Here is a 12,173-nt window from a genome sequence, read left to right as displayed (position 1 = left end):
TAAAACATTTGAAACATGCAAACACAGTAGGTCGAAAGGAATCCTGGAGCAGTAATTACAGCACTGATGACATTGTTTTGTTTTTTAAATTATTGCCGTTCTTCCTGAACCGCACAGACAACGCATGCAGGTACTCTGTGCTCCAAGTGAGTTTAAATTAAATTAATGTATCAGTCATTTTCACTGTTTTGGTTCACTTTTCCAAAGCTAACAAGCTGAAAGTAAAAACTAAAACAAACAACAGCAAAAAAAAAACAGGAAAATGTTCCTGCTGTTTTGCATTATTACAAGGCTCAGGTTTGACCCGAAGGTTCTCCTGGTTAAAAGGAGATACAATTTAATTTAATCTCAGTTCTGTAATTACTGTAAACTTTGATTTCAAAAAGGACATCCATCTCCATTTCAACCTGATGTTATACTTTCATCTTAGATTTCAGATAATGTTAGAATTGGATTGCTCTTTATAAACGTTTTTAACCTATTATCTTACTGTTAAATAAACACAGTTAAGCTATTTTAAATTAGACATTTGATTCTGCGAGGACACCTCGGTCAAACCGATGACTTTTCGGATATTTAGAGATTGTCACCTCTTTGCATTGTTTAGGCATCAAGAATAAAATATCTTCAAGAAATATGTCCTATAATTTTGTTTTATTACAAGTGCAATGCAACCATTTTATAAAAAAAAAAAAATGGCGAGTACTAGTCTAAGCTGCCAGGTTACATGCTACATTGTTAAACAGATGGAAAACATGGACGTCTGGTGATGAATAAATGAGGTAGGGACGCTGGAACGGTTTGGAAAGGTAAATAACTGGAATAAACAGCGTTGTTGCTTCAACCTCATCACTTTGTTCCAGCACAACGCAGGAACTTACTTTTTCACTATGCTGGACTAAAAAACGCTTTTGTTAACTTAAATTTAAATAGGGTCTTATTATGCAATTTTTTCCTGCTTCTTTGTGTCTTGACTCAAGATAATTTTCTTAGCATTCATCTTGTAGCTGTAGGTTCTACTGCTCTGCATGCTGACCTAAGCTCCTCTCAAACGAGGGTGGTGTTGGGAGGATTTCTGAGCCCAGTTTTGTTTGATAAAGCCACCTCTACTATGTTCATCCAACTGGGGTGGGACCTAAGGCTTTTTTGGCTACTTTTGCAGATGACATGAGTATACCGAAGTCGGCGTGTCTCAACCTCTCCTCCTTGTTTGCTTTGATCAAGTCGTGACAAAATGAGGGCCCACCTGAGCATACACAGTTCTACTGCGTGCAAATCTTCCTCATATTGAATGGTGGTTGGCCAGAATTCAGCTCCACCAATACAAACTGGGCATTCGTTCAATACAATATAAGAAAATTTGGCCTCATGATAGACAGTCATCTTGTAGTCGCAAAACCTGCCACTGATCTGGTTAATGGCCAGAATTTAGAGATCAAGTCAACAATTAACACCTTTCTATGCTTAAATATTTCACAGTCAAACGTGAAGCCATCCGAGAGCTAAAGTTTGCTTTAAACAGGCAAAGTTTGCTTCAAACAGGGGTGCATAAGAGGGCAGAATACCAAAATAGCAGTAAATCTGCAACAGAACTGCTGAGAAATAGGAGTTATAAGAGTTGTTTTTGTATGTGTATGTTCTTCACGGGTGATTGTAGGATGGAGCGGGAGATGGAGAGATCAATTAGTGCCTGGTCTGCGGTAAAACGGGCACTGCTCCAGTCTGTCATTATGAAGAAAGTGCTAAGCCAAAAAAGTGAAGCTCTGAACATTACATGGAAAATGATTACTTTTGAGTTTCTGTATTTTTTTTTTTACCTTCTTTTGCTTTTAAACCATAAATTCTGAAATTGCACAAAGACGGCACCAAACAATTTAAACAAAATGTAATCCTGTGACTGCAAAAATTTGGGACTTGTTTATAAGTGATTCAGCCTCTCGAAGATTACCTGGACATATTTTAGAGAAATGGCTGGGTAAACACAGAAGAATCCCGGTTGGATCATTTCTTATGATAGCTCTTAAACACACACACACACACATCTCTGTATACAGAACCATGCACTTTGCACATGCAGTCCACATCAAAACATGCAGCTCCACACCAGGATCACAAACAGTAAATTTTACAGAGAAGAAGTAAAGAAGGCGTACCTTGTTCTGCCATCATGTGCGCCAGGCCTTGAGAGGAAAAGAGAGGGAAGTGAAAGAAGGAAAGATAACACTCAGCTTCAATACTCTGTGGTATTGGGATGAAACATGCTTTCCCTCAGAAGAGAAAGCATGACATCAGAACACAATCACTTTCCAAAGCTTCCTGTGTGTGAGCAGGAGGCTTCCCGGGAAAAACCCACACTTTTAGAGAAGAATTAAAACAGTACATCAGAACCAGAACTGACCTGATGAACCAATTGGTACCTGCCATAACTGTAGGATTTATGTTTAGGGAGGAAAAACAAGTTTTGTACATTGTTTTCATCTTTGAGATGATAATCTTCACTTTAAAACCAGTTAAAGCTGCATGATGATAATTTGGTCTTTTTTTTTTTTGTCTGCCTTGATGATGAGGAGATCAACTATTCCTAAAAGGTACAGAGTTTCTTATTTTGAACTTAGAGTAAAAATGTTTTAAAGACTAAAATGTATATCTCACCCAAGAGGGAAAATGCCACGACCTTACAAAATCTAAAAAACAAACTTGGGGCCTCATGCAATAAGGAGTGACTTTAGACTCTTATATGAACATTTATTCTATAAAACTGTTGGGAATTAGAAAATAGCAAAGAGATACGGCTGCTGTCAAAGGTTTCTGACACTTTTGGACTCTCTTTTCATTCTGACTGGATACTGGACCACTCTTCTTGGCAGAGTTCATTTGAATGGGTTTGAATCAGAGCAAAGATCTGACTTTTCAGCCGTCTCCAAACATTTTCAAGAGGGTTGTGATCAGGGCTATTTAAGAAGCTACATTATTGATTCCTCGATGTTTGAGTTTCAAAACCTGCAACTGACACATTTGAGTTTCAAACCTCTAGGTGTTGATCTGAGGTGAACATAAAGAATTTGGAGTACGTCGTCTTTCTTGACTATGCCATTCACATTTTGCAAAACTCCAACGCCACAAGCAGAATAAAACGGACCCACAGCCTGAAGCTACCACTGGCATAGATGAGAGTTGATACGTGTTCGTAGGTCTGGGCGCTTCAAACATAGTTCTTGTCATTGTGGCCAAATAGTTCAGTTTTTATCTATTCTAAATGACCTCTATGGGAGTTAGGGTCATTTTGACCTTTTTCCCTGGCTCTCGCCGATGGGAGTAAGAGGAAAACATCTGGACATTTCCAGAAGATATTTGGCTTGTCTATGTGGGCCGCTGCACATCTAGTTTGAAGATCCCGATTATGGAGATAGGCCTTCTTTCTTGGCTGGTAGCCTTTTAGTCCATGGCAGTGTCAAATTGCCACTGACCAGGGTTCCAATCTGGAACAATGTTCCAGTCTTCCAGTTTACATAGGCTTGCACTGTGATGGTTCAAACCCGCAGCCAGTTGAGGCAGATGACCGTTCACACTGAGCCTGGTTCTGGTTCAGCTGGAGGTTTTCTTCCCTGTTTAAGGGGAGTTTTATTCTCCAACATCGCTTCATACATGCTCAGTATAAGGGATTGCTGCAAAGCCATCGATAATGCAGACAACTGTCCACTGTGGCTCTACGCTCTTTCAGGAGGAGTGAATGCTGCTGGTCATAGACTTGATGCAATCTACTGAAATTCCTTAGATAGGAAACTTTTCGGCCAATCTGTCTGGAGAATTTGATTGAATCTGACTTTGGAAAGAGCCGAGAGATGACGTGTTGTGAATTGTCCCTATATACATAAAATGTAATTGTTTTGGAACACTGCGCGCAAACATTTCCTTTTATCTGAGAGGGGAAAATATGGGTCTTCTAGACTTTTGCAAGGTGGTGACACACCAGTAGAAGTTGAACTTTGTACTGTTGTTTGAACCGCCGATTAGTTATTTGGAAATGGCTCCAAAAAGCTTCCCAACTTGTGCAATCCTACGCCTTCTCTTCTCCGACCATAACTGAGTTCCTTGGACAATTTGTCAGTCCAATAGATGTTGTTAAACTTTCTTCCTTTTTCTACGTTGGCAGCTGCACTTAATTGTAATCAATCACCAAACCTTAACTGGTCTCGTCTTTATCAAATTAAATACAATCAATGACCAGCAGTAGCACTTGTAGGGGGATGTATGTATATATTTGAGTCCTTGTGTATAACCTTGGCCTTGGGTGAATAAGAGAAAATCGACAGTAAATGCAAGCTAGTAAACCCTATTTGTGGTTTTAGGATTTACTGCAGCTTTATGATGTATAATCATTCTACCCCGGAAAAAAATATGGCCTCAGATAAATCATCAAAAGCTACTAATTAATATAGCATTCAAGATCATGGTGATGGGATGGAAACATGTGATTGCAGCTGCACATGTTAAGCATACTTCTGTTATCCAATACCTTTTAAAAACAGAAGGAACATATTCTTTCCTACAACAACCAAGTGGTAGCACTAAACAACAGAACTGGGACCAGTCTTTAATTGATTTACTGATTTCCACAAAGATGTCTCAGCATTGTTTTGTCTCTCAAATGTCATAAATAGCTTTAAAACCTAATAGGTTAGAAGAATCTGTCATTGTTTTTTTTTTCATTCGTCACTATTTGAAGTTGTAGCTGTTGATGATAAAATATTATCTAAAAACCTGACTGACGTCATTAAAGAATGAGTCAAATTCCAATTAAAACTATGCGTCTCTGCAGGTACTTTAGGACCATGATGTAGATAGACTCAATTATCTCCGTTTATAAATATGCAACTGCACAATGTCCTCTGTTCTGATTGGTTTCATTAGGTGTCCATTTGAACTCACCTGGTATAGTCTTGCTGACTCCTGCAATGAAAGGAAACAGAGAGAAGAAGCAGAGAAACCAGCGTTAGAAACACACTTTGTTCTTGCATGATGACTGTCATGCAACTGTTCAAACACTTTACAATCCATGCAAATGGCCGGCAGTTTGCACGAACATTTGCATCTGCTTTACAGTTCAGGAAGCTCCAACAGTGAGGAGAGAAACAAGCAACACTTGTTATATGACATTTGAAAAGAAGAAAAGCACGATAACCTACTCTACTGCTGCTCGGTTAAAGAAATTCAACCATTGAATCAAACGGCAGATCTCTGAGGTTGAGGTATTTTTGAATCCAAGACTTTTCCAGGAACAAATCAAAATCAAACATTTATTGAAAAATAAAAAAATAAAAATCAGCTTTGAGTGCAGGATTTGTCGGCATTTAAACCTGAAGCTGACACATCGTACTGGGTAGACGAGTTTCATCTGAAAACTGCAGGTTTACTTTGATTACAGAGCAGTTTCTACTTAGTTGGGCTCCTGAGAAGCAATGTAGCTGCCAGAAAAAAAATGAACAGTAATCAACTTGAGATGCATTAAATGTTCGGAGCACGGACTAATTGGGCATGTTATGGTGTTAATACGTGAACACAAGCAGATGGTGGTTGATTTGGTATGCATTAGATATTAATTCAGTTTAAACTGAGCTGCTCCAACATGGAAGAAGTCCAGTTACTACGAGGAAAAGAGAGCTGGTTTTCTGTTGGGAAATACATCAGTTCCTTTGTGTTTTTATAAACTTTTAGCAGTATTCGACTCCAATTAATATTTTCTTTGAATCTTAACATAAAACCTGAAAACCTTTCAGCTCATCTCGTAGTTTCCCATATTGCGCTGAACCCCATCCGTATTTGCTGTGAAGCCAAATGGTTGGGCTTGACTTGTTTAGGGGTGTTAAAGAAGAGGTGGGGCGTATAAAAACATGTCTTACACTTTTAGGATTTTTATTTGTAATACATTTCAAAAGCTATGTATCCTTTTTTGCTTCTGCTTCACAAGTAAACACTATTTAGTGTTGGTCTTTCAATGAAATTCCAATCACAGTGCAGTCTGTGGTAGTTGTTGCACGACAAAATGTCAAAGGGATCTGAAAACCTTTGCAAAGGGCAGTAAACAGAGAATGACTTAAAATGACTTAAAATCTTTAATTGTAACAGTATGCCAAAAGAGTTGATCTGGATTATTTGTAAGCCAACACCACATACAAGTGGTAAACGCACATAACATAACTAAAGAGGAATAGCTGAGGTCTCAGGAAAGCCTTAGAAAGACCGTAAAAAAAGCGTGGGGAAGTGCTAATCAAGAGCGCTTTAAAAGGTCACAGGAAAATCTGGATGACATGTAGGAAAATATAAAGAGATTAAAACTCCGGAATACTGTACAGCTAAAATAAAATGTAAAATGTTAATAACTTCGGCCACCGTGCCCTTATTATCCTAGACAGTAATTACTCCACTATGAATAAAGCCAATGAGAATCCAACTTTGAGGTTTAAATTCATATAATGTAAATCTTGCGTTTTTTTCTCAGGCGGAGATTGTGCCTCTCCGATGAACAGCTGGAATCCTCCGCCCTCCTTGCTGCTCTGTCATTTGCTTCTCCATCCTGACCTACTTCCTTTGACGATTTCCTTCTCCCGCATTGTGCCACTTTGTAGTACATTTCGGCGAGACAGCAAGAGAGATGAAGATAGTGAAGCCGTAAATATTTAATAAAAAAAGGTGAGAGCCCGCAGAGCCATCAAACAGTCGCAAGCATTTCTAACGCCTGCCTACAGCTGCAAGCTCAGAAGCTCCCCCTGATTAATTTCACACATATCATCTCACCGTGTTTTAGACAAAACTTATTTATTCATCAGCGGAAGCATAATCCAAGTGAATGTGCTTGATTCTGCTTTAACTCTACCTCAATAGGTGAGGATATCTGGGGATTAGAGTGGATTACTTAAAGGATGATTCATGATGGGCTGCAGAAACTGGGAAAGCATACTGATTCAAGGGGTATTTCACCACTGCTGGATTATTAACGACATCTGCAGATAAATATGTCCATTACTGCTAATATTCATCATCATCATCATCATCATCCTTACTGTAAAAGCTTCAGGATCTCTCATTTCACCAGCAGCCACGTTTAATGTTCATATTATAAACACACGGACAACTAGAGGAACAGCGAGGCAGGCCTGCTGAACCCATCTGATGTCCAAGGATGTGGAACGGAACAGGTTTGGAGGACAGGGATGAGACAGCCTAAACCATAGCTGCTTGACTTTCCACTCCAGTCGCCAATCTGATAACAGTCATTGAGCTTAAGTGTCCTCGGAAACGTTTTGCTGACAGTCGGACCAGAGTGGCACGCGTATCGAATAATGCCAGTTTAAAGCAGACATACTGTGGACGCCACTCTTTCTCTCCATAAGAGCATAAACCTGAAATTTACCAACAGTACAAATCAACAGCCCTGCTGGTCATGACCCCGTAATTTCACATTTTACATGTCCGCTCCATCCCAGACCGCCTCCGTGAGTCCGTGAAAAGCAACGGCTACTACATCCGCGATTACTCCGTCCAGGCCCGCTCCGAAGTTTATTGGAGGCTGAGGAGATCATGTACGATCATCATCATTACAAGCAGAATGCAAATCTATTTGGAAAAGATTACCACGTTTGAAATTAAATGTTTAAAAAAAGACAAACCTGCCTCCTTATTTGGTGCAAGAAGAGTGGTTTGTATCTGATATTGAAATAAAACAGTTAATTTTATTGTATTTAAAAAGTTATGTTGTGTTTAGCGACCTCTATTTACACTATTTATCATTAACAAACTGGAAGTTGTTGACGTTCTTTTTCCAGTTTGTTGTGGATCTTGACCCAGCCGGAACCCGATGAAGCAGGAAATTGGCGTTGTTCCATAATTTGACGCCAAACGATGTAGAGCGTGTCTGCTGATGGTGACGTTCATAGTGACGAAGAATGTGGATCTGTTCTCATTAGTTAAAATAACAACATGGTTGCTCCGTCGGTTGGACGTGCATGTATGTGAACGGAACGGAGCGATCACGAAGCATGTGGAATCTGAGGGTTATGGAGCCTCATTAGCCAAGTTTTCACATTTTTGACGTTAAAACTACAACTTCACTTTATTTCACTGGGATTTTACACAACACATCAATGCAAAGTAATCCATAATCAGGAAATGAATATGTTCCCTTCCTAGTTATCCTAAATGTTTTGCAAATGTACACCAATGTAACCAATTTTTTACATTAGCATTTTTTTTTCTTAATTTGTCCTTTTTTTCATCTAATTATTTTAAACATTCTGTATATGCTGTTACATAATAATAAATACATCTGAAATGTGTGCCATGCTTTTGTGTACATCATGCACTCCATAAACTGGAATTTTATGGATTGGTGGCAAAATAAAGGTCGTTTAAAAATATCCAACAGAAGTTCCCATTTGGGATGTGTGCTAGTATGAGCTGTGGGGTTATAGGTCCTCCCTGCATGCTAAGATGGTAATAACCTGTTTTAAAGGTTCTTGAGGAGAATTTGTGAGCAAATCTAAATGTGCACAGCAGCATAAACTACTGGGACCAAAGTTATAAGAGAAACATTTTGGGGAGAATCATATAGGTAAACATTACATTCAGTCTGGATGTACCAGTGGACTACTGGTAGTTATGCAAATCTGTAAAAAAATAAAATACAATAAAAAAGGCTAAATATATTTGCTTTAACTTTTTATTTCACTAATATTTCATCCAACAGTCAAAAGTTAGATTTGACTAAATCCTGCTCAGAATTAACTAAACTAAATCAGACAAATATCAATTTATAGGCATCCACTAAACATTTGAAAAAATAGCTTGTAGATATATCCATCTTTCAACACTAAAACTACATTAGTTAGTTACATTAGTTCCTATGCTCCACTTATCTGGAACAAACTTCCAGAAAATTGTAAAGGTGCGGAAAGCCTGAGTTCCTTTAAATCAAGATTAAAAACATTTGTTTAGGATTGCCTTCAACTGTTCTAGTTAACTGAATCACCACTTCTTTGTTCTAATTTCTATCTACATTTTATTCCTACTTGCTTTTATTCTGTTTTAATTTGCTATATTTTAATCATGTAAAGCACTTTGCATTGTCCCTGTACTGAATTGTGCTATATAAATAAATTTGCCTTGCCTTGCCTTGCCTTACATTGGTTGTGCTATATTTGGATATTTACGCTGTACTGTATTGTTTTTATTTTCTTAGCAGCAGTGTTTTATTGTCTTTGTGTCAGGATCTGTCTAGTTCAATCTAATGCCTTATATTCCTGTATTGTACTGCTTTTTTAACATAATGGCCAGGTAACTACAGATGAAAAATAGCCTTTAGCTAATTCTGGATTTTTTATCTCATGAATTGTCATGTCATATGTTTTAGTAAATTGCACTGTCCCCTATCAAATGAATAAATAAAATCAGATTTATTTGACAGGCTATTTACTGGTGACTGTCTCACCTAATTTCAAAGTTAAATGTTTTATTTACCTAAACCTTATGTCATTTTATTCTACTCTCAGTAATATCATATAAACACTCACGCTCCGGGCTAGAGTCTGGCTGTTGGCAGTTGCACCACACAGCTTCCTCACCCGGATTCCGAGGTCTTTTGAAATGACATGACATAGTGACCACCATAAATTTGTGCTGACTTCTAGTCTCTGTTGTATCATAATGAGTCAGTACTCATATCATCACTAGAGACAGACCTCCAGTCATCTAAAATCTGCACAGTTCATCCGTGATCAGTCTGGTGTCACAACAGGGCTTCATTTGTTGTGGTCTGCTGCTTCATCCTGCAGCGCTCAGATGCTCTTTTTGCTGAACCCTGCCAACTATGATCTATGTACATACAGTGTTCCCTTTCTTCGACATACTTTTTTTTCACCTGAACCCAGCATTTGTGGCACCTAAACCTGCAAGTCAGTGAACAATCTATGTTTAGCATGGGAGCCTCTCACAGCAGGGTAAAAGTATCGGTTTGTACTCAAGAAGTTAGTCTTTCACTCAAAGCAATCCCAATAACCAGGCGCCTTCTTAAAGACATCGTGTCATACGGGGTGGGACAATCGATCGGGGCCCAGGTTCCACAACAGTGAGAGTAGTCATGGACATTTATTTAATTGTATTTTATTCACAATAAATTCAGATAGATGAAATAAAAAGCCTGCATCTTGTTCTTCTTGACAAAGAACCCTCTGTTCTCCAGCACTTTCTCACATCCCTTCGCAGTGAGCCAGTTCAAGTCTTCAATTGACTCCACTCAAGCAACATTTGCATGGACGTCTTCTTCCTCACTAGATTAAACGTCATATAAATCTTCACTTTGTGGACTCTGATTTGAGCTGGAGCCGTCGCTGCAGTTGTCTTGGACAGACTTTGGGTAATGACTCGATGCCCGGGTTTAGTGTTTCAGTTGTGAGGTCATCGCGCCAGCCATGTTCTCAGCTGCCTTGGAAATGAGTAAAACCATCACGATGCTGAGCCTTCCAACCACTTCAGTGATATTATGGGATGTGCTTAGGTAAATAAACCCTTCATGGGAGTAAGCCAGTAGCAGCTGTACTTATAACTTATAACGAAGCACTGATGCACCACCTACCCTTTCTCATCTAGTCATCAACATAACTCTTCGACTACCTCCACTGGGAGTATTAGAGGCATAACAGTAGTGGGTGAACTTTAACTCCCCCATCCTGTAATGGTCCTTACATAACACATTAGACACTGTCTTGAGAGTGACTAAAGTGCTTCAGATGTCTCAATTATCTGGCAAAGCTATCCCGAGGTATACAAATATAAGAATGTGCTGGAGCATAACATTTCCAAATTTACTCAATCCTTGCAGGAAGTCAAACTGAAGCCTGAACACTCGTCCGACTCACAAGAACGGCAGGTAGCAGAAAGGAAACAAGCTGAAGTCTGATTACTCACATTAGTATATTAAAACCACAGGAAAAAAAGTGTATTTGTCCGTCCGTCTTCTTCCGCTTATCCAGGGTCGGGTCACGGGGGTAGCAGCTTCAGTAGGGAGGCCCAGTATTTGTGTTCTTATTAATTCAGATTCTCTTCAGGTTTGTCTGGAATTCTGTCAGGACTTCCAGTTTTTGTTTTCATTCTCGATCACCTGGAGAGCCCCTACTGGAAATGCGTTATTGTTACCTCACATTTATTTAATCCAGCCCTTAAAGAGTCCTGCAGAAACGGACCTACTGCTTATCTGCACGCTATAACGAAAAAGAAAAAAGAAAAAAAAACATTCTTCAATTCCTGACTGTTCATCCACATAATCTTGGAGGTTTCTCATGTTTTAAGTAGGGAAAATTATTTTTAACATTTGTAAAACTGTGTTTAGCTGACTTTCAGTTATTCGACATTATCCTAACAGCAGGCACCCCCACCAATCCAGCTCAGTCAGCCTCATTAAAGCTGTTATTTATACCTTAACAATAACTAATCTAAATTCTCTCAGGGCTGCTTAGGTTCCCTGCTTCCTGTCACCTATCACCGCCTCGCAGGAGGCAGCCAGGCAGCCAGACGACTGAGAGAGGGAAAGCCAGACATAAATCTGGAGCAGAAACAGGTTCCAACATGGAGACTGTAAATCAAGGTAGGGAAAAGCAGGCCATTATCGTACGGGGGTCAATGGTGCAGCCACTCCGAAGCAGTGCTGAGTCATGCATCATGTTCCAAGGCGGTGGAAGGAGGTGGTTGTTTAGAGAGACAAACCACTGAGGGAAAAGGTGTGCAGCAATAGAATTAGGAGAAAACAACCTTTTGGTAAAAGATGTGTGGAATACTGTATCCTTCTGGGAAAAAGAAGTGGAGGCACCATGGAATTAATGCCAGGTAATTAAGAACCAAAGCAGTAACATTCAGTGCATTTTATGGTCATTTCTTTTTTTTTTAAATTCAATTTATTTTTTCTTGATAACATTAGGTCAGCTGCAGAAACTGAGAGCTGAATATTCATGTTTCCCAGAAGACAAATCCTGAAGATTTTAATCATGCTTCTTGCATTTGCATGTACTGCCCTCCCACTGCATTTCAGAGTCAAGGAGAACCTTTTACTCTGTCATAATGAGCCATCATACGATGCTTATCAAATGTCAGGTAAAACCAGACGCTCTTCCACACGAGGCAGTGAA

At 39.2% G+C, this 12,173-nt stretch overlaps 1 protein-coding gene across 1 annotated transcript in view; it reads right to left on the bottom strand.

The window, feature by feature from the left end:
* Positions 1 to 12,173, bottom strand: part of nrxn3a (neurexin 3a) — a 185,152-nt gene that overhangs the window by 148,789 nt on the left and 24,190 nt on the right. The window contains 2 exon segments of the mRNA XM_036150709.1: positions 2,154 to 2,180; positions 4,930 to 4,950. Coding sequence (XP_036006602.1) covers positions 2,154 to 2,180; positions 4,930 to 4,950 — 48 coding nt within the window.

The sequence above is a fragment of the Fundulus heteroclitus genome, chromosome 19 (genome assembly GCF_011125445.2).
Source record: "Fundulus heteroclitus isolate FHET01 chromosome 19, MU-UCD_Fhet_4.1, whole genome shotgun sequence".
Taxonomy (NCBI): domain Eukaryota; kingdom Metazoa; phylum Chordata; class Actinopteri; order Cyprinodontiformes; family Fundulidae; genus Fundulus; species Fundulus heteroclitus.
Note: the sequence above shows the minus strand (reverse complement) of the source record. Positions and strands in the feature narration are given on the sequence as shown.